General features: G+C 42.4%; 1 protein-coding gene across 3 annotated transcripts; it reads left to right on the top strand.

The window, feature by feature from the left end:
* The first annotated feature begins 4,837 nt into the window (after positions 1–4,837).
* On the top strand, positions 4,838–20,606 carry st8sia5 (ST8 alpha-N-acetyl-neuraminide alpha-2,8-sialyltransferase 5). Of its 3 annotated transcripts, XM_071351696.1 has the most exons (9): positions 4,838–5,379; positions 9,466–9,573; positions 9,927–10,022; positions 13,353–13,445; positions 15,206–15,292; positions 17,190–17,334; positions 17,461–17,573; positions 17,748–17,840; positions 18,099–20,606. In XM_071351696.1, exons 1-9 carry the CDS (start codon positions 5,234–5,236, stop codon positions 18,559–18,561), a joined length of 1,344 nt encoding a protein of 447 aa, XP_071207797.1. In that variant the 5' UTR covers positions 4,838–5,233; the 3' UTR covers positions 18,562–20,606. The 3 variants fall into 3 exon arrangements, with proteins under 3 accessions (XP_071207797.1, XP_071207798.1, XP_071207799.1); XM_071351697.1 differs by lacking the exon at positions 9,927–10,022; XM_071351698.1 differs by lacking the exons at positions 9,466–9,573; positions 9,927–10,022.
* The last annotated feature ends 434 nt before the right edge of the window (positions 20,607–21,040 follow it).

Below are 21,040 nucleotides of genomic sequence, written 5' to 3'. Positions count from 1 at the left end.
AAATATAGACATTTGGAAATTAGAATGTCATTCCTTGTCAAAAGCCAGATTTTCCCTTTGTAAGGTCAATAGGATCTATTAGACATGTAGGTGAAGACGGGTTTTTACTGGGCACTGATTTACTTGTGTGCCCATAGTTCCCAGTAAACACCCGTCTTCACCTATACCAATCCCCATTAGCTGTTGCAAAAGCAACAGCTACTCTTCCTGGGGTCCACACAAAGCAGGAAGCATGGACTAATACAGAACATTAGTAGACAAGAACAGCTCAAGGACAGAACTACATAAATTTTTTAAAAAGGCACATATTATACTGTACGCTTTCTTGAATTTGTTTTGGATTTGGGGACTGTGAAAAGACCCTTGGTGGTATGTCTGATGGGGAAAGTGTGTGTCAGAGCTGTGTGTAAGTTGACTATGCAAACAATTTTGAATTTAACACATTAATGTTTCTTATAAAAAGAAGAAGTGATGCAATCAGTCTCTCCTCAACTCTTAGCCAAGAGAGGCTGATTACAATGAAGAGCAAGACGTGCCGCTCTGTTCTGGGCTTAACTAGGTCTTTCCTTGCAGCACTGGACCACATGGCTAGACAATAATCAAGATTAGACAAAACTAGAGCCTGCAGAACTTGTTTTTTGGAATGTGGTGTCATCTCTTTATTACAGACAGACCTGTCCCCATCTTTACAACCATTGAATCTACATGTTTTGATCATGACAGTTTACAATCTAAGGTAAGGCCAAGTAATTAAGTCTCCTCAACTTGTTCAAATCAAATCAAATTTCAAATCAAATGTATTTATAAAGCCCTTCTTACATCAGCTGATATCTCAAAGTGCTGTACAGAAACCCAGCCTAAAACCCCAAACAGCAAGCAATGCAGGTGTAGAAGCACGGTGGCTAGGAAAAACTCCCTAGAAAGGCCAGAATCTAGGAAGACACCTAGAGAGGAACCAGGCTATGAGGGGTGGCCAGTCCTCTTTTGGCTGTGCCGGGTGGAGATTATAACAGAACATGGCCAAGATGTTCAAATGTTCATAGATGACCAGCAGGGTCAAATAATAATCACAGTGGTTGTCGAGGGTGCAACAGGTCAGCACCTCAGGAGTAAATGTCAGTTGGCTTTTCATAGCCGATCATTCAGAGTATCTCTACCGCTCCTGCTGTCTCTAGAGAGTTAAAAACAGCAGGTCTGGGACAGGTAGCACGTCCGGTGAACAGGTCAGGGTTCCATAGCCGCAGGCAAAACAGCTGAAACTTGAGCAGCAGCACGGCCAGGTGGACTGGGGACAGCAAGGAGTCATCATGCCAGGTAGTCCTGAGGCATGGTCCTAGGGCTCAGGTCCTCCGAGAGAGAGAAAGAAAGAGAGAAAGAGAGAGAGAGAGAATTAGAGAGAGCATAGTTAAATTCACACAGGACACCGGATAAGACAGGAGAAATACTCCAGAAATAACAGACTGACCCTAGCCCCCCGACACAAACTATTGCAGAATAAATACTGGAGGCTGAGACAGGAGGGGTCGGGAGACACTGTGGCCCCATCCGACAATATCCCCGGACAGGGCCAAACAGGCAGGATATAACCCCACCCACTTTGCCAAAGCACAGCCCCACACCACTAGAGGGATATCTTCAACCACCAACTTACCATCCTGAGACAAGGCCGAGTATAGCCCACAAAGATCTCCGCCACGGCACAACCCAAAGGGGGGCGCCAACCCAGACAGGAAGATCACGTCAGTGACTCAACCCACTCAAGTGACGCACCCCTCCTAGAGACGGCATGGAAGAGCACCAGTAAGCCAGTGACTCAGCCCCTGTAATAGGGTTAGAGGCAGAGAATCCCAGTGGAGAGGGGGGAACCGGCCAGGCAGAGACAGCAAGGGTGGTTCGTTGCTCCAGTGCCTTTCCATTCACCTTGAGACCGAGTCTGCGTCTCTCACATGGGTAGGCAGACCATTCCATAAGAATGGAGTTCTATAGGAGAAAGCCCTGCCTCCAGCTGTTTGCTTAGAAATTCTAGGGACAGTTAGGAGGCCTGGGTCTTGTGACCGTAGCGTACATGTAGGTATGTACGGCAGGACCAAATCGGAAAGATAGGTAGGAGCAAGCCCATGTAATGCTTTGTAGGTTAGCAGTAAAACCTTGAAATCAGCCCTTTCCTTAACAGGAAGCCAGTGTAGAGAGGCTAGCACTGGAGTAATATGATCAAATTTTTTGGTTCTAGTCAAGATTCTAGCAGCCGTGTTTAGTACTAACTGAAGTTTATTTAGTGCTTTATCCGGGTAGACGGAAAGTAGAGCATTGCAGTAGTCTAACCTAGAAGTGACAAAAGCATGGATACATTTTTCTGCATTATTTTTGGACAGAAAGTTTCTAATTTCTGCAATGTTACGTAGATGGAAAAAAGCTGTCCTTGAAACATTCTTGATATGTTCATCAAAAGCGAGATCAGGGTCCAGAGTAACGCCGAGGTCCTTCACAGTTTTATTTGAGACGACAGTACAACCATCAAGATTAATTGTCAGATTCAACAGAATATCTCTTTGTTTCTTGGGACCTAGAACAAGCATCTCTGTTTTGTCCGAATTTAAAAGTAGAACATTTGCAGCCATCCACTTCCTTAAAACCACACCATTCATTACCAGATTCAGCTGAGGTCTAGAACTTAGGGAATGATTTCTACTAAATACAATGCTCTTAGTTTTAGAGATGTTCAGGACCAGTTTATTACTGGCCACCCATTCCAAAACAGACTGCCACTCTTTGGTAAGGGTTTCAGTGACTTCATTAGCTGTGGTTGCTGATGCATATATGGTTGAATTATAAGCATACATGGACACACATGCTTTGTTTAATGCCAGTGGCAGGTCATTGGTAAAAATAGAAAAGAGTAGAGGGCCTAGAGAGCTGCCCTGCGGTACACCACACTTTAAATGTTTGACATTAGAGAAGCTTCCATTAAAGAAGACCCTTTGATTTCTGTTAGATAGATTGCCATATTGTGGATTCAGAGCTGAGGTTGAAAAGCTATAACACATACGTTTTTTTCAACAACAGGTTACGGTCAATAATATCAAAGGCTGGACTGAAATCTAACAGTACAGCTCCCACAATCTTCCTATTATCCATTTATTTCAACCAATCATCAGTAATTTGTGTCAGTGCAGTACATGACAGGGCAGGTTACAGGGAAGATTGAAAACAACAAACTGCAGGGATCTAGACAGCCACAAACCAGAGACAATCCACGGTCCCAGTCACAATGGCTAACCGCGTCGTGGGCTGCGTTCAAGCCCTCAAGGAAACCTGCTAGCTTGATATGCAGCTAGCAAGCCCAAATAGCTCCTCAGACCCGTCCTTGGTTGGCTGGACAGAGACTAGCAGTCCCAGCAACTGATGCCAACTGCGTCGCGAGATACAAACTAAAAAGTTAGCTAGCTAATAAGAACTTTCCAATACACTTTCAAAACAACAAACAAACTTTTTTTAAACAACAAAACCAAGCTCTTCTTCGAGTTCAACCGTAAGTGAGTGAGAGGTCAAAGGTCTAGGAGTAGCTAATGATTGTCTGTTTGTAAATAAAGAGGGAGCAAGAGAGACAGACAGAGAGTATCAGCATCAGCATCTCTGGACCAGTCTGCTGTAATGGAAAGAAGCTGCAATTATCAGCATCACAAAACTGTGTGTTACTTCACGCCATTCTTGTTTGTACTGATTTTGAGGAGAGCTCTTTCGTATATAGGCTAGGCTACTTCATTTTTTTCGATCATGTTGTCTTAAGTATTTAACTGAGCTAGCCCATCCTCACGGTGTATGGAAGGAACACTGGTAAATGAGACTGGAATATCTGCGTCTTTCTTTTTCCCAACGCAGTTAAGCCAAAACCAAACCCCGTTATTCAGAGGGGCGTTCTACAATGCTCCCATTGGCTAGCTAGCGTTGTCTCAGTGACCTTCCAAGGTAAGGATGGAAAGTGTAATTTAACAATTAGCTGCCTACCGTAATGCAGGCCTATTATTATCATGTTTGTGTAACCGATGTGAAATGGCTAGCTAGTTAGCGGGGTGCGCGCTAATAGCATTTCAATTGGTGACGTCATTCACTCTGAGACCTTGAAGTAGTTGTTCCCCTTGCTCTGCAAGGGCCGCGGCTTTTGTGAAGTGATGGGTAACGATGCTTCGTGGGAGGCAGTTGTTGATGTGTGCAGAGGGTCCCTGGTTCGAGCCCAGGTAGGGGCCAGGAGAGGGACGTTACATTTGGTAACATTTGCCCATGTATTTATTTTCAGAGTTTCAAAGAGTTATAAAAATATCTGAGAACTCTGCTGAATTCCCTCAATTGAAGGTCCGCTAAATTAACCTAGGTTACTTAACGTTATTGGAAGTTGTTATATTATCATTAGTAGTCTATTATCCGGTAAAAGCATATGCTTATTATTCATAATTTCTCAAATATTTATTAGCTAATCATGGGCTCCCGAGTGGTGCAGTGGCTGCATCACATCTGGCCGTGATTGGGAGTCCCATAGGGCTGCGCACAATTGGCTATGCGTTGGCCGTCATTATAAATAAGAATTTGTTCTTAACTGACTTGCCTGGTTAAATGAAATAAAACTAATTCAGTCGAATACGCTATGCTACAGCCATTGAATCTGTCTTTGAGCGTTAAGGGACGGTAATGGCTAGCTCGGTCCACGTTATTAATATTAATCAGTGACTGAATTTTGCGCTACGTGATATTCACTTCGAGCTCACAGCGTTGTAGAACGCCCTTCTGAATAACGGGGCGTGGTTTTTGCTTAACTGCGTTGGGCAAAAGAAAGAATTCTATCCATCTGCATTGCCTGCCATTGTCTGTCCAGCCTCTCGATTGAGCACACCTCCCACTCGAGAGGTTATCGCCCTGATCTCAAAGAAATGTCAGGCATTTTTTACGAAACATTTCATGTTTTGTGTACCATCAGCCTTGCAAAATACCAGAAGGTAGAATATTTGTATTCTACAATTTCTAACCAAATCACTTTCCGTCCGGAATCGTAGCCTATATTTATATGATTTATATAGGCCAATGAGATCAATGCTGTGACCGCAGCGAAGGATAGGTTAGTAAACATATCATAAAGACATTTGGACAATGTCCTCACGAATGCTTTCACGATAAACCTGTGTGATTGATTCTGAATGCTGCGCCGAGAGAAGGCTAATTCTGGAGTTTTGGGCACCAGCGGATGCTGCGCCGAAGAATGGGATACTCCGACCCTACGTCGGGTAGAGATTTACTCGGCAATAGGTCGCTTTGTTTTATATTCATTTGCGCATTTGGACTGGTTACACTTTTACAACAGATTCTTTATGGCAAAAACTACATTAAAAGGTAAGCGCTGTGAAATATATTCTACATGTAGCCTATAGGCCCAAGTCAAATAATTTGCCATTCATCTGAAGAGGAGGTTGCAAGACTCAATTGTAAACAATTTCATAATGTTGAAATGTAAGGGACAGCCTGATATTTTTAAATTTTGTGAAGCAAATGTCTCTGTTATTGTTATAATTGTAGGCCTAGTAATACTGTCATTATTGTAATTCAGTGTGAATGTGGGAGTAGCCTAGTGGTTGTAGTATTTGCTGCATGAAGGGGAAAATAAGCTAAATGGCTGAAAAGAACAATAGCAACCAGCCTTCCATTTTTCCAGTAGCATATTGAAACTTTTCTCATGATATTTATGTTTGATATTTTTCTGAAAATGAAGCATCACATTCATGCCATACACAGTGCTCCAGTTGTTTATGGTAGTGTACTCCCTTTTATTTTATTTTGTCTTTGATTTTCAGCTGTATTGGTCATGCATCTTCTTACATAAGGCTTAGGCTATCAGCATCAGAGTAAAAAAAAAAAATCTATTGATGCAGTTTATTGATCAGTAATTTCACTAAATGTTGATCATTTCTACATGTTATGTCAAAGGGTTTATTGTCATATTCAATATTAGTTACTACCCTGTGGGCTTCAATGCACACATAGCCATGCACTGCTGCTGCAATGCATTCCTAAGATGTTTTGTAACACCTTTGCAACAGCAATATCTTTTCTAATAAGGACTAGACCTTTTCTTATGCAATCTATTTTAGCTAGTAGCACCCATAGCGAAAGATGTTATTATTAATCACGGGAAGGCATTGACTTCTGCATTATCTTCTGGGATGTTTTTCATTGTGAGACGAGCAGATGCTGAGAAGCTGAGATATTTTCATCTTCAGATAATTAACCCCCCCTCCCAAAATAAGAACAATTGTCACACTAAACCTCCTCCCCCCTCAGACAGTGCATTATGACTTTGCCTTACAACAAACATACATGTGCTGCATTCTAACTGTGCCCCCCCCCCCCTGCCCAAAGCCCCCTCACCTGTGTGTGTGTGTGTCCTGCGCGGACTACTCTGATGACATCCTATGGATTCATGGCATCCTGACACTGTGGCTGAGATGGCATGAATCCAGCCCCAGCAATATCTCTATCTACCTATCTGCCTTCCTGCCCCGCACTCCTAGCACACCGACTGGGACAGAGGGGAATGGGCTACAGTCACAACGGACCCAGCCAGTGGGCAACAACAGCAGCCATTTTGCTACACAGTAACACTCACACACACACACAGAAAGAAAGAGAGAGAGAGAGAGAGAGAGCGGGAGAGAGAGAGTCTTGAAAATGATGTCACTGTGAGATATTCTCGCCCCCCCCCCTATGCTGAAACGATGACAACAAGCTAAAGTCGTTGCAACAGGTACAACCCCTCCCAACACGTAGCCCAGCCAAACGATGCCTGAGTACATGGGTCTCAATCTCATGAGATTCTCTCATGCCCCAGGATCTCAGTAAACCATCTTTGCAATTGGCCAAATTCTGTGGGTCTGGAAAAGATAGAGACACTTAAGCTTCAATGCAAAAATGACAGTTGCAGAGAGCACTATGTTAGAATAACCAGCAGCAAAGTCCTCCATTACTCCAAGACTATTTAATATTTTTTGCAGCTGTAGACAGAATTAAGTCGTGGGCTGCCATTTTGATCTTTTTAATTTTGCAGACTTTGTTTTACCCTCAATGATTTGGGTACGCCTAATATAATATTAAAATTGACAGGCTGATAATAAGACTCTTAGCTCAACGGACAGGAAGCAAAATTGATAGACTCAACAGGATGGGAGCAAGTCAGCAGTTATTCTGTTGGGAAAGAAACTGTTTGGCCTTTTTAGAGACACTGCATCCCTCTGTAGCAGTGGCTGGTGGTAGGAGCTATAGGAGGATGGGCTCATTGTAATGGCTGGAATGGAATTAATGGAACGGCATCAAACGTGGTTTGATACCGTTCCATTTATTCCATTCCAGCTATTACAATGACCCGTCCTCCTATAGCTCCTCCCACCAGCCTCTACTGCTCTACTGTAGATAATTGATAGTCTGCAGGTGTGCAGTGGCTGCACCCGCTGCATGGTTTCTTTAATTTAGGAGCATCACATAGAAGATCCAGAGCCCTTAAATCCATGTCCTGTTTTAGTGCACTCCACCCTGACTGCAACAGCCATGGGGGCGGTGTCATTGAGGTTTTTAAGTGGCTCTCTGAGAAGCCAAATGGGCCTGCAATATTGACATGCAGCCCAAAAAGCAGTGTTAATTTTATCACATAATGTGCTTACAGATGGGCTTTATGTGTAAGATTATTTGCCAGTACACTGTAGTGCTACACTGTGCTGTCCACCAGGCCTTAATGGACCAGAAATAAAGGATTAAATGCACAATGGCATGAATGCTCAAATGGTTTTATTTAGATTCATATGTTGTTGTTTTTCTTAGTGAGTTGGGTCATGCCATTACTCTACACATATGATGAATTAAATCAAACATGTCCCTTTTACGCAATACAGTTAGTCTTTGAATTAAATCATTTTGATTTCTTATGGGTTGGGATATTTGGATTTGCCTTATGCGATTTTGACAAAATCTGTTCAATCCACCCATGTTACTCAGGGAGGAGATGGAATCTGTCTAGTCTAGTAGGGGTCAGCGTCGTGGCCTGGGAGGGTACAGGTGCTATGCACCTTTCAACGTTGTTCTAAATGCCGCTTTTGTCTGTAAAGCGTTAAGTATCTTTCAGTTTGTCTGTTCTCTATGTAACCCCTTAACCATAAAAATGTGGTTCTAATTTATATAATGCGTTGTGGGTTTTTCAGATTGTGCATGAGCATAATGGGCAAAAGTACTCCTATAGGCTAACCTACAGAACTAAGATATTCTGCAGATTGGACAAAAACCCCATAAATGGTGACTGATTAAGGGTTTTAGACCTGAAATGGTGACTGATTAGGGGTTTTAGACCTGAAATGGTGACTGATTAGGGGTTTTAGACCTGAAATGGTGACTGATTAGGGGTTTTAGACCTGAAATGGTGACTGATTAGGGGTTTTAGACCTGAAATGGTGAATGATTAGGGGTTTTAGACCTGAAATGGTGACTGATTAGGGGTTTTAGACCTGAAATGGTGACTGATTAGGGGTTTTAGACCTGAAATGGTGACTGATTAGGGGTTTTAGACCTGAAATGGTGACTGATTAGGGGTTTTAGACCTGAAATGGTGACTGATTAGGGGTTTTAGACCTGAAATGGTGACTGATTAGGGGTTTTAGACCTGAAATGGTGACTGACTAGGGGTTTTAGACCTGAAATGGTGACTGATTAGGGGTTTTAGACCTGAAATGGTGACTGATTAGGGGTTTTAGACCTGAAATGGTGACTGATTAGGGGTTTTAGACCTGAAATGGTGACTGATTAGGGGTTTTAGACCTGAAATGGTGACTGATTAGGGGTTTTAGACCTGAAATGGTGACTGATTAGGGGTTTTAGACCTGAAATGGTGACTGATTAGGGGTTTTAGACCTGTGTGAGACGACTGAGTTTTGTCAACTAACCTAAGTTTGACCTGTTTAACCACAATGAATGGAGCAAGTGAAGCATCTTTATTTCATGTCATAAAGAAACATAACAAATTATACACACTGTTATAAACCCAAGTGTGTTTTCTGTATTCTGTAATCAATATGTGGTGACTGGGTGTTTTTATTAATTTATTACAAATGTATTACTGAGTGCCACAGTCCCTTTTACACTCTAGATGCGTCATCACTTCAACCATGCACACATTATCTAGGTTCATTCTAACCATGTTTGGTTTGATTTGGTATACTAAGCCAAATGCTGATCCGTCTGTATGGTGTGTCTGTGTGTGCATGCGTGCGTGCTTGCACAAATGTGCATTGTGTATAGGAGTGTGTGTGCGTTTGTGTACATACATGCACACATGGAAGTGTTTGTATCGGTCTGTGTGCGTGTCTATGTTTGGCTGACTGTTAGTTCTCAAGTACTTAACGCACAATAAACCCCAAATAAACTGACTAATTTTCTTAATAGTGCGCAACAGTTTAGCCGACTCAAAGGAGACGAGACAGGAAATTGGACCGGCCCTGTTAATTTCTCGGATGATGGATCTCTGAAGCCTGCCAGAAATGGGAAGAAAAGGTACATTTCCAACGTGATTGACTGACTGTACAACACCCCTGTGAGAAAAAGAAAGGAAAAAAGAGAGATAGAGAGAGAACATGCCATTTCCTGCTGATGTCCCAGCCCCCTGCATGTGTGGCCTGGGCCTTAGAAGCCTCCACTCGCAATGCATAACCAGTATAACCAACCAATCTGCTGTACTAACTAACCAGTAGAGAGACGAAGTCAGCAACACATACTTAACTCTTTTTTGCTTCTGCTTGTTTTGCATTTCTGAGGAATCCTGGTAGAGATGTTTGCAGGGGTGATGATGACACAGGAACCACTCACACTGACGTTTAACTCTAACTTACCTGTCTGCATGTTGACAGATGTTTCCGTCAGAATTTTCAGCCAGATTCACAGAGCTCCGTAATAGTCACACCCTGCCTAGCCGATATTAAGAAGAAGAAAAAACGCTCGCAAAGGTAGGCCAGTCTGAAGGCATTTTAAGTACTTTTACAAAAACCCAAGAATGCCTCTTTCTTTTTCATTGGTCTGAAAGGATTAAACTCTCATATATTTTCAGTGGTGGTTGTACTCCAGATTTGCTCTTGCATGTTGTCTGATCCCTTCACCCCCCCCCCCCCCCGACCCTCAAACCCTAACGCCCATCCCCCTGAGAAGCTGGTTGGACCACGGCTGCTCCTTGTACCTCTGTGTCCCATTCAGCATCCATCTCTCAAACGCCTTTCCTCCTCAACCTGTGTGTTCGTGCGTTCTGCACAGCTCTGTGTGTATGTCATATACATAGTGGACACGTCTCTCTGTTCCCCTATCTCCTCTTCTCACATCTGCATCGTCTCTCTCTGCTACCTACCTGGATTACCTTTCCTTTTGTTTTCCTCTTATGAGAAGACAAAAATATGACACTTTCCCAGCAGGTCTCTGGCTTCAGTGCTTCGAGGACCTAATGTCACTAGGCGTGATAACATGCTGGTTATTAATAGGCCCTTTTCCATCTGGCCATCCCTCACGGATGGCAGAAAGCCAGTGTGTCATGGATGATCTAAAATGACAATCAGTCTTCTCTTCTAGGCTACAATACTTATTCGGGTTTCATCATTAGAGCTAAACCAAATGAAGCTAAGATGCTACAGATCTCAGTCTAAATAGGAAATATGTTAGGTATGTTTTACATACGTTTTATTTTTCATTAGAAACATGCTGCTCTAGGTCACTTCAGTATCTACTCAATAACAAGCCAATCCAAAATACACTGCATCATCAGCTTGATGCAGACAACCAGCTTCATTGTTCCTTTCTCATTTTGATTTTGTCCCAGCATCTTGTTCAAATGCATTTTTCTGTCATGTTGTCCTTTTGTGTTTAACCTCACTTAATTTTATTTCAACAGCCACATCAATCATGCTTACCACATCAGTCATATTTTTCACAAACATTCTCCACCTCATCCTATCTCACTGAGATAGTATTTGCTCTACAAATTCATCCACTGGTGTTGCACATTGTGATCACTGCCATCTTGGATTCAACTGATTTACCCCTCATCCAGCGTACAAAGTTTGATACGTGACAATTTTTTTGGCTGTAAATTGTTTTTCTAGTATGGTAGAGAAGACTTATAACTAGATTACAACCAGGTAAAGACGACATAAAGATGTGATTGGAAAGACATTTTTTGGTTGTTATCTGGTCATAGAGCCAAATTACAACCAGATAGACATATTTTGATGGTTGCTAAAAAAATAACAGTACAAAATGTCATTGCAACCAGTTTTGCCCGCTGGGCAGCCACTCCCTCTTTCCTCCAGTAGGCATAATTCCATTTGTTGGGAGTGACTGTAGTGAGATACTCAACATCACCTATTTGCTATCTACTTTCAAAGATGCTCAGAATAGAAAGCACCTTCTCAATATGTATTAGAAGCCCTAAGCGTTCCACCTTTCCTGGTGCCCCTGAGGCTGAGCAGTCGGCAGGCAAGACTCCACCAGCCCAGGCTGCCAGAGAGGGCAGCCCTTTCCAAAGCTTATACATGGATCAAAAGCATTATCCATTACAAACCTTTTTAAATACACCTAGAGGGAGATTTGACTCCCTCGTGTGGCTCTCCGCCATGCCTGACGGATGCACAGATTTGGGTTTGTTTCTGCAGCTGGTGATGATGATCTCAAAAGGGAGGAGAAGGTGCGAAATGTTGGTCGAATCCTTTCTGTCATCTAAAATGACGACCATGTCTTCACTTTTCTTTAGTTTACTTCTCTTTATATGTCATTGTGCTTGTCTCAAATGTCACACAATCACTACCACCATATTAAACAGATGTTTTTATATTTTTTGTTTTGTTTTATACCATTTTCCTGTATAATGTTTCTTTATTTCCTTGTCTGAAACCTCTTGTTAAGAGGTTTTCAAGCCTCTCAAGCATGTAAAAGTTTGTATCTGTCCAATCAAGATTTCTTAATATATCTATGATAAGTATTTGTATAGTTCAATGAGGTGTAAAATCTTCTCAAATGGTTTGAATCTGAGTGAGAATGATGACTGTGTACAGTATGTACATGATAATTATGTGTATGCATGTGCATGTATATGTGTATGTATGTGGGTGTGCTTTTCATACCAGATAGGTAATAAGTACAAATGTAGGACCAGCAGATTTTCATGTGATCTTCCTCAGTTTTATTTCTACATGCAAAGAGATCTGTAGAAAAATGAGACTACGCTATGGTTAGCCCACACAGGGACTGATGAACTCAGGCTACCCAGAAAGCAAAATTTGGCACATGAAGTCTTAAAGATGTAATGTTCTTGTTGTAAACTTGTGGAGAACACATCTTATAACCAGAGTACAACAAATTGGTCTTTGTTACAACTGGATAAAGACGCCCTTTTCGTGACAAGACCAAGCCATCATGGGAAAGATGTCATATTTTGGTTGTTATCTGGTCAGATAATCAGATTTAATACAACCAGACAAAGAGGCCTTCTTGGTTGTTCAAAAGACATGGGGAAAAAACTGTGTGCAACTTGACTATAACGGCATAAGAGACGTCATATTGACGCCGTTGTAACCAGTTTTGCCGTCTGGGTAAGTTTTCTGTGTCTGCCCTATGCAGTGAAACAGCCTCCCCATTATTCGCCATTGGCATCATACAATAGTCACTTTTCATACTGTACAGTTGTGCAGTTCACTCTAACCAACATACTGTACATGCCATAAGACACAGACACACCTTCTCCATGATAAAGGTTGTGCATTCTAGATGATCCTGCCATCAGGATTTGGTCATATTTTCTCACAATTTACCACAAGGTTTTTCTACCTCCCCCTTCCCCTTTCTCACTATGTATTTCACACTCTTTTTGTTGTTTACAATGACTCTTGTTTTTGTTAAGAGAATGTCAGTGTTAATTGTTGTTCCCCATGTCAAGTCCAAATTCCCATGTCAAAATACAATAATGAATGTTTAAAATCTGAAAACAAAACAGAGAAATTGTATCACTTTCTGTTTTGTCACCAACTTTGGTAGTTGGTGACAAAAGTGTCCAGGATACATATTGTGGGTCCCCTACCCATAGGAATGATATCACACCTGCCACTCATCTCACAACAATGTCTTTACATTAAAGATTAATAATAATAATACATTTTAAAGTATAGCCAATTGTAATGGAATACAGTTAAGTGTATCACAATGTATAAAATATTTTCCAGAACCCACTATGTGTTTTGTGGCCCAGTCTGTTCCATATTATTGTGTAATCGTTATGTTGACTGTGACTATCCCTCCAGGTATCTGGATTCATACGATGGATCCTATGACTACAACTCCACTGCATGTAAAGAGCTCAGACAGGAGATTATGGATGTCAAAGTCCTGACCATGTGAGTGTATCGCCTGTGTTAGGAATGCAGTGATGGGCAGATATGGTCTTGCTGGTTTGTGTTCTCTCTCTGAAATTAGTTTCTAATTTAGATCTTAGATGAAACAACAAAGCCTGTGCACTCAGTTCCAACATTCAGGCCCATCCCTTGTTCTTTGATTTTTTGTTGTTGTAAAGAATGATTTGATGATAGGACAAGTAAGATAGATGGGAAAGTGGTCCAGACTGGCCTTGAACCGCTGTCGCCATGGAGATGTGCAATCAGCAGCAGCTCTACCTCTAGAACAGAATCCGGCACCGGCATACATGTTCTTAAGACTGTTACACACCGGCCTACGTGTTCTTAAGACTGTTCCACACCGGCCTACGTGTTCTTAAGACTGTTCCACACCGGCCTACGTGTTCTTAAGACTGTTCCACACCGGCCTACGTGTTCTTAAGACTGTTCCACACCGGCCTACGTGTTCTTGAGACTGTTCCACACCGGCCTACGTATTCTTGAGGCTGTTCCACACCGGCCTACGTGTTCTTGAGGCTGTTCCACACCGGCCTACGTGTTCTTGAGGCTGTTCCACACCGGCCTACGTGTTCTTGAGGCTGTTCCACACCGGCCTACGTGTTCTTGAGGCTGTTCCACACCGGCCTACGTGTTCTTGAGGCTGTTCCACACCGGCCTACGTGTTCTTGAGGCTGTTCCACACAGGCCTACGTGTTCTTGAGGCTGTTCGAGCTAGTTATCACACCTGTATGAGGAGCTTGCTGTGTGCCAGACAGACAGACAGACAGACAGACAACAGCCCATGGCTTTGCCAGCAGTGACAGTGCAGTGACTGGCTTTCATTACACTACATCAAGCCCTCTGGTGCTTTACCTCCCTGAGCAAGTCAAATGCCACAATCATCAAGGGGGAATGTCAGTTCAAGGGGAGCTATTCAGAGACCTATTTCTGGCTATCACCATCTCAAGACGGTGGACTCAAGGCGTCAGTCAGAGGGAGTGCCTGGGCGTAATGCTAAACCAAGAGCCACAGAATCCAGTGTCATTCTCATGTTACACCTCAGCGCGTGTTTAATATTCATATTATAGAGCAGAGCCACGTAGCGTGCTGCAGTGTAGCTCCATGCAGCCCCATCCCCCTGTTGGTCAGTTTTATATACCTGTGCAGTTTCCACCCCCTCATTGTGACCATATACTGAACATACACTGAGACATAGACTGACTAGGTGACTTCAGGTGAAAGCTATGATGTAGATGAAGGGAAGTAGACAGGTTAAAGCTGGATTTTTAAGCCTTGCGAAAACTGAGACATGGATTGTGTATGTGTGCCATTCAGAGGGTGAATGGGCAAGACAAAATATTTGTGTCTTTAAACTGGGTAGGGTAGTAGGTGCCAGGCGCACTGGTTTGTGTCAAGAACTGCAGCTGGGTTTTTCATGGTCAACAGTTTCCCATGCGTATCAAGAATGGTCCTCCACCCAAAGGACATCCAGCCAACTTGACACAACTGTGGGAAGCATGGGAGTCAACATGGGCCAGCATCCCTGTGGAACGCTTTCGACACCTTGTAGATTCCATGCCCCAATAAATTGAGGCTGTTAAGAGAGCAAAAGTGGGTGCAACTCAATATTTGGAAGGTGTTCTTAGTGTTTTGTACACTCAGTGTCTGGTATAGGACCATTTCCTTATTCTTAAACATACATGGATCACTTGACTCTTCTCTTTGTCTGGTTTTTATGTGGGGTTTCCCTGGCTGTCTGCCAGGGTGAAGACGTCAGAGCTGTTTGAGAGATGGAGGAACCTGCAGGTGTGCAAGTGGCAGCAGAACATGGTGGAGACTAACAACTTCAAGTAAGCACAATTGACTCTCAAGGCATCACAGAGATCGCGTTATTAGTGTCTTCTACCGTACATCACACACATTAGCCTCCTCCTTTGTGGTACTTCTACTCATTATCAACCCGATCCATCTCCATCTAGTGTGACTAGCATTGCAAAATTCCAGGAACTAGTTTTCAATAAAAAGGTTGGAGTCTCATGGAATCAGTAGGTAATATGCAGGAAATCCGGAATCCTCCATGTCCTATTATTCCACATTTAGTTCTATCAGAGCTACACATGTCCTATTATTCCACATTTAGTTCTATCATCAGAGCGACACAGCAAGTAGCTGAATGCTTTTTATGATCAGCAAGCCTATGTTGGTTGGAGAAAAAGTAAATTTAGTCCAATGTTCCCCCTAATTTTTTGGGCACTGAGCAAATTTCAGGTCTGCTGAGCACAACTTGAATGTTGTGAAAATTCTGTGCAACTTCCAGCGCACATTTACTGTGAACACTGAGGCGGTACCCACTTTAAGTTACAGTTTCAGACACTGATCAAGTAGACTACTGTGGCTATTTGATCATAATGTAGGCCTACCAGAGTGGCCTACCATCAAAAACAACAGAGAAAATGCATCCCATAACATTTTAACATGGCAATAGCTGTTCTATCATTCAGGCTACAGTAGCAGCCAATGTGTGGTGTTCAATGTAGTCCTACATTCCATGAGACTTTTGAAAAAGGGATTGTAGGGATTCACATTAACCTGTTTATCCACTTGTCCTTCAGACAAGGAGGTGATTGAAAATGTTGTTTGATGCAAGAAACCACTTTACAAAATAAAATGCATTATTATTCGATACCATTATTATAGAAAATCAGACAAATGATGCTACCCTCGCCTATTGGCTACTTCGCTTATTCAACATTGCCCCTTTAAGAAAAGCAAGCCCTTTACCTGACTTGCTTTTCAAAGATGTCTAGGAATGTAATGTTTTGTGCTCCCTTAGGAAGCAATCACTCCCCCATTGCTGACTACTAGCTATAACTAGGTTAATAACTCACTAACTAGCAAAGGATATGAACAAATGTGCACACACAGCTACATACAGCACTCGCTCTGATCAAAAAAAAAGAAAAGCGGATCTACTCACGACAGCTTAGTCTGTATACACAGTCCAATTCAAAGTGAATGGCACAGATCCATATATGGCAATGGTATTTTTTCATATAGGGATACTGAAGCTCTGATTGGTTATGCTGGTCTGTGTAGAGTACGGGCTGAGAGCCCACAAAGGATGGGAAAAACCTAAACCACTCATACTTGTCAGGTATAGTTCACTTTTTATTTTATGTCACTCAAATATCCAATTAATGATAACGAATATTGAGCAATATCGTGAGGCTATCATCCCTCACATATCTGAAATTACATGATCAATTGACGTTCACTGAAAAGCATGCAGTTACTTGCTGTATAACTCTAACGGAGCTAAATGTGCACAATTGTTTTGCATGGTAATTCAAGTATATTAAAATATAAATATTACAACCAAATAGTTAACTTTTATTTAGCAATCCCTTGAAAACGGCACACAGTTGTCAATGGTTTTAGTAAAGCTAGGGGTCAGCTTGCCCCCCAGCAGGCAAATCGAACGCTCTGCACATTATTGTGACGTTGTATTGATAACGAACTATAGTACCAATCACATAGCCTGATATACTGTATAGAGAGAGACATCTGAGCAATCTTTATTGTGTGACTGTAACCCAACTTCTAGAGAGACTTTCTATTGCAGGGGTGCAAAGTTCTGTTCCTCAAGGACCAGGACTGCAGTGTTGCTCGTTTTTCCAGCAGCCTTGTTCGACTACAGTTTGTTTGGATCCGACAGGAACTCCGTCCTTCTTTTGTTCTCTCCACTAGGATGTCTCTGTCGCGTTGCTGTAATGCACCCTCCTTCTTGTTCACGACCAAGAGGAACACCCCAGCAGGCACCAAGCTGAGGTATGAGGTGGACACCAGTGGCATCCTGCCCATCACTACTGAGGTCTTCAAGATGTTCCCCGACGTGAGTGTTCCAACTATAACAATATATAGTATAGCATCCTGTAAGACTACCTGTCATCCATGCATCCAATGCTATACCTCCCACCGTAAAGTGATGGAACTGACACTGGTTCCGTTTCATTTAAAGGACATGCCGTACTCCAAGTCACAGTTCAAGAAATGTGCTGTTGTTGGAAATGGAGGAATCATCAAGAACAGCAAATGTGGGAAGGAAATTGACTCAGCAGATTTTGTGTTTAGGTACACAGCATCTTCATCCCGTAGTGCTAAAAATATTTCCCAGCATCACTTGAGCTGATTTATTTTTGTCTGCAGATTTCACATGGCAAGATATAGTATTGAACTACTTTCAATCTGCTCAGGTCTTCTCAGAATCTGCATTGAATAATGTGAATAATTCTCCTTCCTTCAAAGATGCAACATACCACCCATCAACGAGAAGTATTCGGCTGATGTAGGCTCCAAAACAGATCTGGTGACGATTAATCCAAGTATTATAACAGAGAGGTACTGTAGGCTATGTCACCAAAAAAGTGTATTGCCATTAACATTGCATTGTCATTGTGCCACACACACACACAGACAGACAGAACATCTAGACTTGAAATGTATTAACGGCGGCAGTTACAATGGGTGTGCACTTAGTGAAATGTAATGTTGGGGCACAGAGCTGCAGCACTCACATCCGCTCCTCTCAAACACACACCCCCTTTCCCTCCCTCCTTTAAACACAAATCGCTTACCTCTCCTCTCCTCCTCCACCAGGTTCCAGAAGCTAGAGAAGTGGCGGCGGCCATTTTACGAGGTTCTTCAGAACTATGAGAACTCGTCGGTGGTCCTACCCGCCTTCTACAACACGCGTAACACTGATGTCTCCTTCCGAGTAAAGTACATGCTAGACGACTTTGACTCCCAGAGGGGCGTGTTCTTCTTCCATCCTCAGTACCTGCTCAACGTCCAGCGCTTCTGGGGTGTCCAGGGTGTCCGCGCCAAACGCCTCAGCAGCGGCCTGATGCTGGTCACCGCCGCCATGGAACTGTGCGAGGAGGTCCACCTCTACGGCTTCTGGGCGTTTCCCATGAACCCCTCAGGCATCTTCATCACGCACCATTACTACGACAACGTCAAGCCCCGCCCCGGGTTCCACGCTATGCCCCACGAGATCTTTAACTTCCTGCACATGCACACGCGAGGCATCCTCCATGTACACTCGGGAGCCTGCACGTGATTGTGAACCGGAGTCACGCCCACACCGCAATGTATCGTGGGGAGTCACCATTTGTTTTTGTCTGTTGTACATTTTTCGTATCTTAATTGAAAGGTACAATGTTTTTTTTCTTACAGTTGACAAGAGAGCCTTTTAAACTCACACCGTATATCTGGGCTCTCTACAGTAGCTCCATGAATTGGAGGTTGCTTGCTTTAATGCAAACACTGTCTACTTAATGTGTTTCTTACTCTCTTGCTGAATAAGCAACTCCAACGACCGCCGGTATTTCTGATTCTGTTAATGTAGGTTGCTTGTTTTAATGTAAAGTGGTCTTTCCTAGTGACGTCGTTTCTGTGAAATCTTAGTGGCTCGGTGGTACTACTGCTGTACAGAGATGTTGGTTTGAACTCAACGTTGCACAAGTATTTACACTGAAATAGGGCCACTCTGTGTGTCCCTCACCTCCTCATGTACCTTGTCTTTGCCACTTCCTGTGTTATGATTCCCACCTATGTGCTCTCTTTCTCAGACACTGTGGGTGAGGCAGCTTTTATGTATGTCTGTGTAAAAAGCCTGAACACTATTGATGTTGTAGCAAATCCAAAATATATCTTCAAAGATCCAACAGTTCAACTTTCTGTTGCCCAGCTACATTAACCTGTTTTACATGGGTAAATATTTCATATAAAACACTGTTAACACTCCTGACCAGAGATTACCTTTTTCACAGGTTCACTTTCTTCTGTATAACTAACTTGCCAAACACTGGAAGATATCCTTGGATATTATTGATGTGAAATGGTGGTGTTTTAATTGCTCGCTGTTTTTGGACAAAGGCCAGATGATTAATATTTTATAATCTCCACCACCATAGTAAAATATCTGACCTCCAGAACAGACAGTCCTAGTCACGCTGCATGGCCAGGAGTGTTTCCTCAACTTGGGACCTGACTGGGAACACTCTAGGTCCTAGTTGTAGCCTATATTATGTTATAGCCTGTAACTAGGGCTTGGAGGTTTTCCTGGTCAGGTCACATAGTCAGAGAGAAACACCCTGGCCCTAGTTATTGGCACTGTTGAGCAATCTGATTTGTCGCTGTCATTCATGTCTTAAAACCACGCTGCCTTATGATATAACTGTACAAATCCTCTCAGATATGCAATTCACCCCTGCATCACTTATCTAACGGATCGTATCAAACAAACTCTTGGTCTTACTGTCTGCTGACTCAGTGTAACCTCATTAAGAAAAGGTCCACTTCTGCTGTTGAAATGACTTCATACTCTATAATTACTGTAAAATAGAATCCAATTTGCATACTCGTGATGCTGTGCATGATGATACTCTATTATTTGCTTTGTGTGTGCCTGCAACCACCCCTGAAATATGTTTACAATGATCAGCTTCTGCTAAAGTTCCCAGTGCACTGCGAGAGATGGAACCTTTACATCACCGAACCTTGAATAGATTTTAAAAGAGAATTGAGTGATGGATGCACTTTTTCACAGATGATGGAAAGGAATGACTATTATCGCCCCGTTTTGAAATAAGATCATTATTGTCACTGCATCGTGTCATTTTCCCTTTGTGACAATGTTGTACCCTTGAAAGCATTGTGGATCTCGGCCTTGGAATGCTGTATGTTTCTATTAGTATTTATTGTGTTTAACTGTGACAGAGTAGAGGAACGTTGCTGACTGAACTGAAAGCATAGGACCATTCTTCTGTACATGCAATGCCCCAAATTACCATGATATTTAAAAGACATAACTCCTAAAAAAATGTGGACGATTGTTTTTTTCACCTGTAACTCAGTCAAACAGATTGTGTGTAAAAGACAAAATGCACAAGGTAAATGTATTCAATCTGTATGAGCACATTAAACATTTTCAGTTTGACTCAGAATCACAAAATGTCATACATTTTATAGAGTAAAAAATAACTAAGAAGAATTGGTCTGAAAATGAATGGATAGAATTAAAACAGCTTGAACAGTGATACAAAACCTATATTCTGGATCATTCTTTATATTGTGTCTGTAAATAAACTTGTTTGGCTTTTCTGCTTGTCTTGCTCATTTTGTTTCTATATATAAACATCTGATCTACACAGAAATATGGATTTGGGTCAGGCATTTTTCTCAACCAATCATTTTAACCCTCTAATCACCACACAGCCAAAATCTACTGTACTACACTGCAAATGGGAAACGCAGCATAGCATTATAGGCAATTGAATACACCCACTGGGCACAGATGTCAATTCAGCTTGTATTCCACATTGGTTCAATGTAATTCAACCAGTGTGTTCCCTGTGTGTAGCATTTGGAGTATTTTTCAAACTATAATCTGTTTGAAGTGAGTGAAATTAAACATGACAGGAAAATGTAATTTCTCCCAATGAAGGACAGCAAATGCAATCTTTCCATCTGAAGAGAAGTCTTCTGTCTCCAGTTGATGGGCACATCCGGGCCCTGATCATTAGGGCATGCAACAG

This window comes from Salvelinus alpinus, chromosome 18, assembly GCF_045679555.1.
Source record: "Salvelinus alpinus chromosome 18, SLU_Salpinus.1, whole genome shotgun sequence".
Taxonomy (NCBI): Eukaryota; Metazoa; Chordata; class Actinopteri; order Salmoniformes; family Salmonidae; genus Salvelinus; species Salvelinus alpinus.
This window is presented reverse-complemented; position numbering and strand designations above follow the sequence as displayed.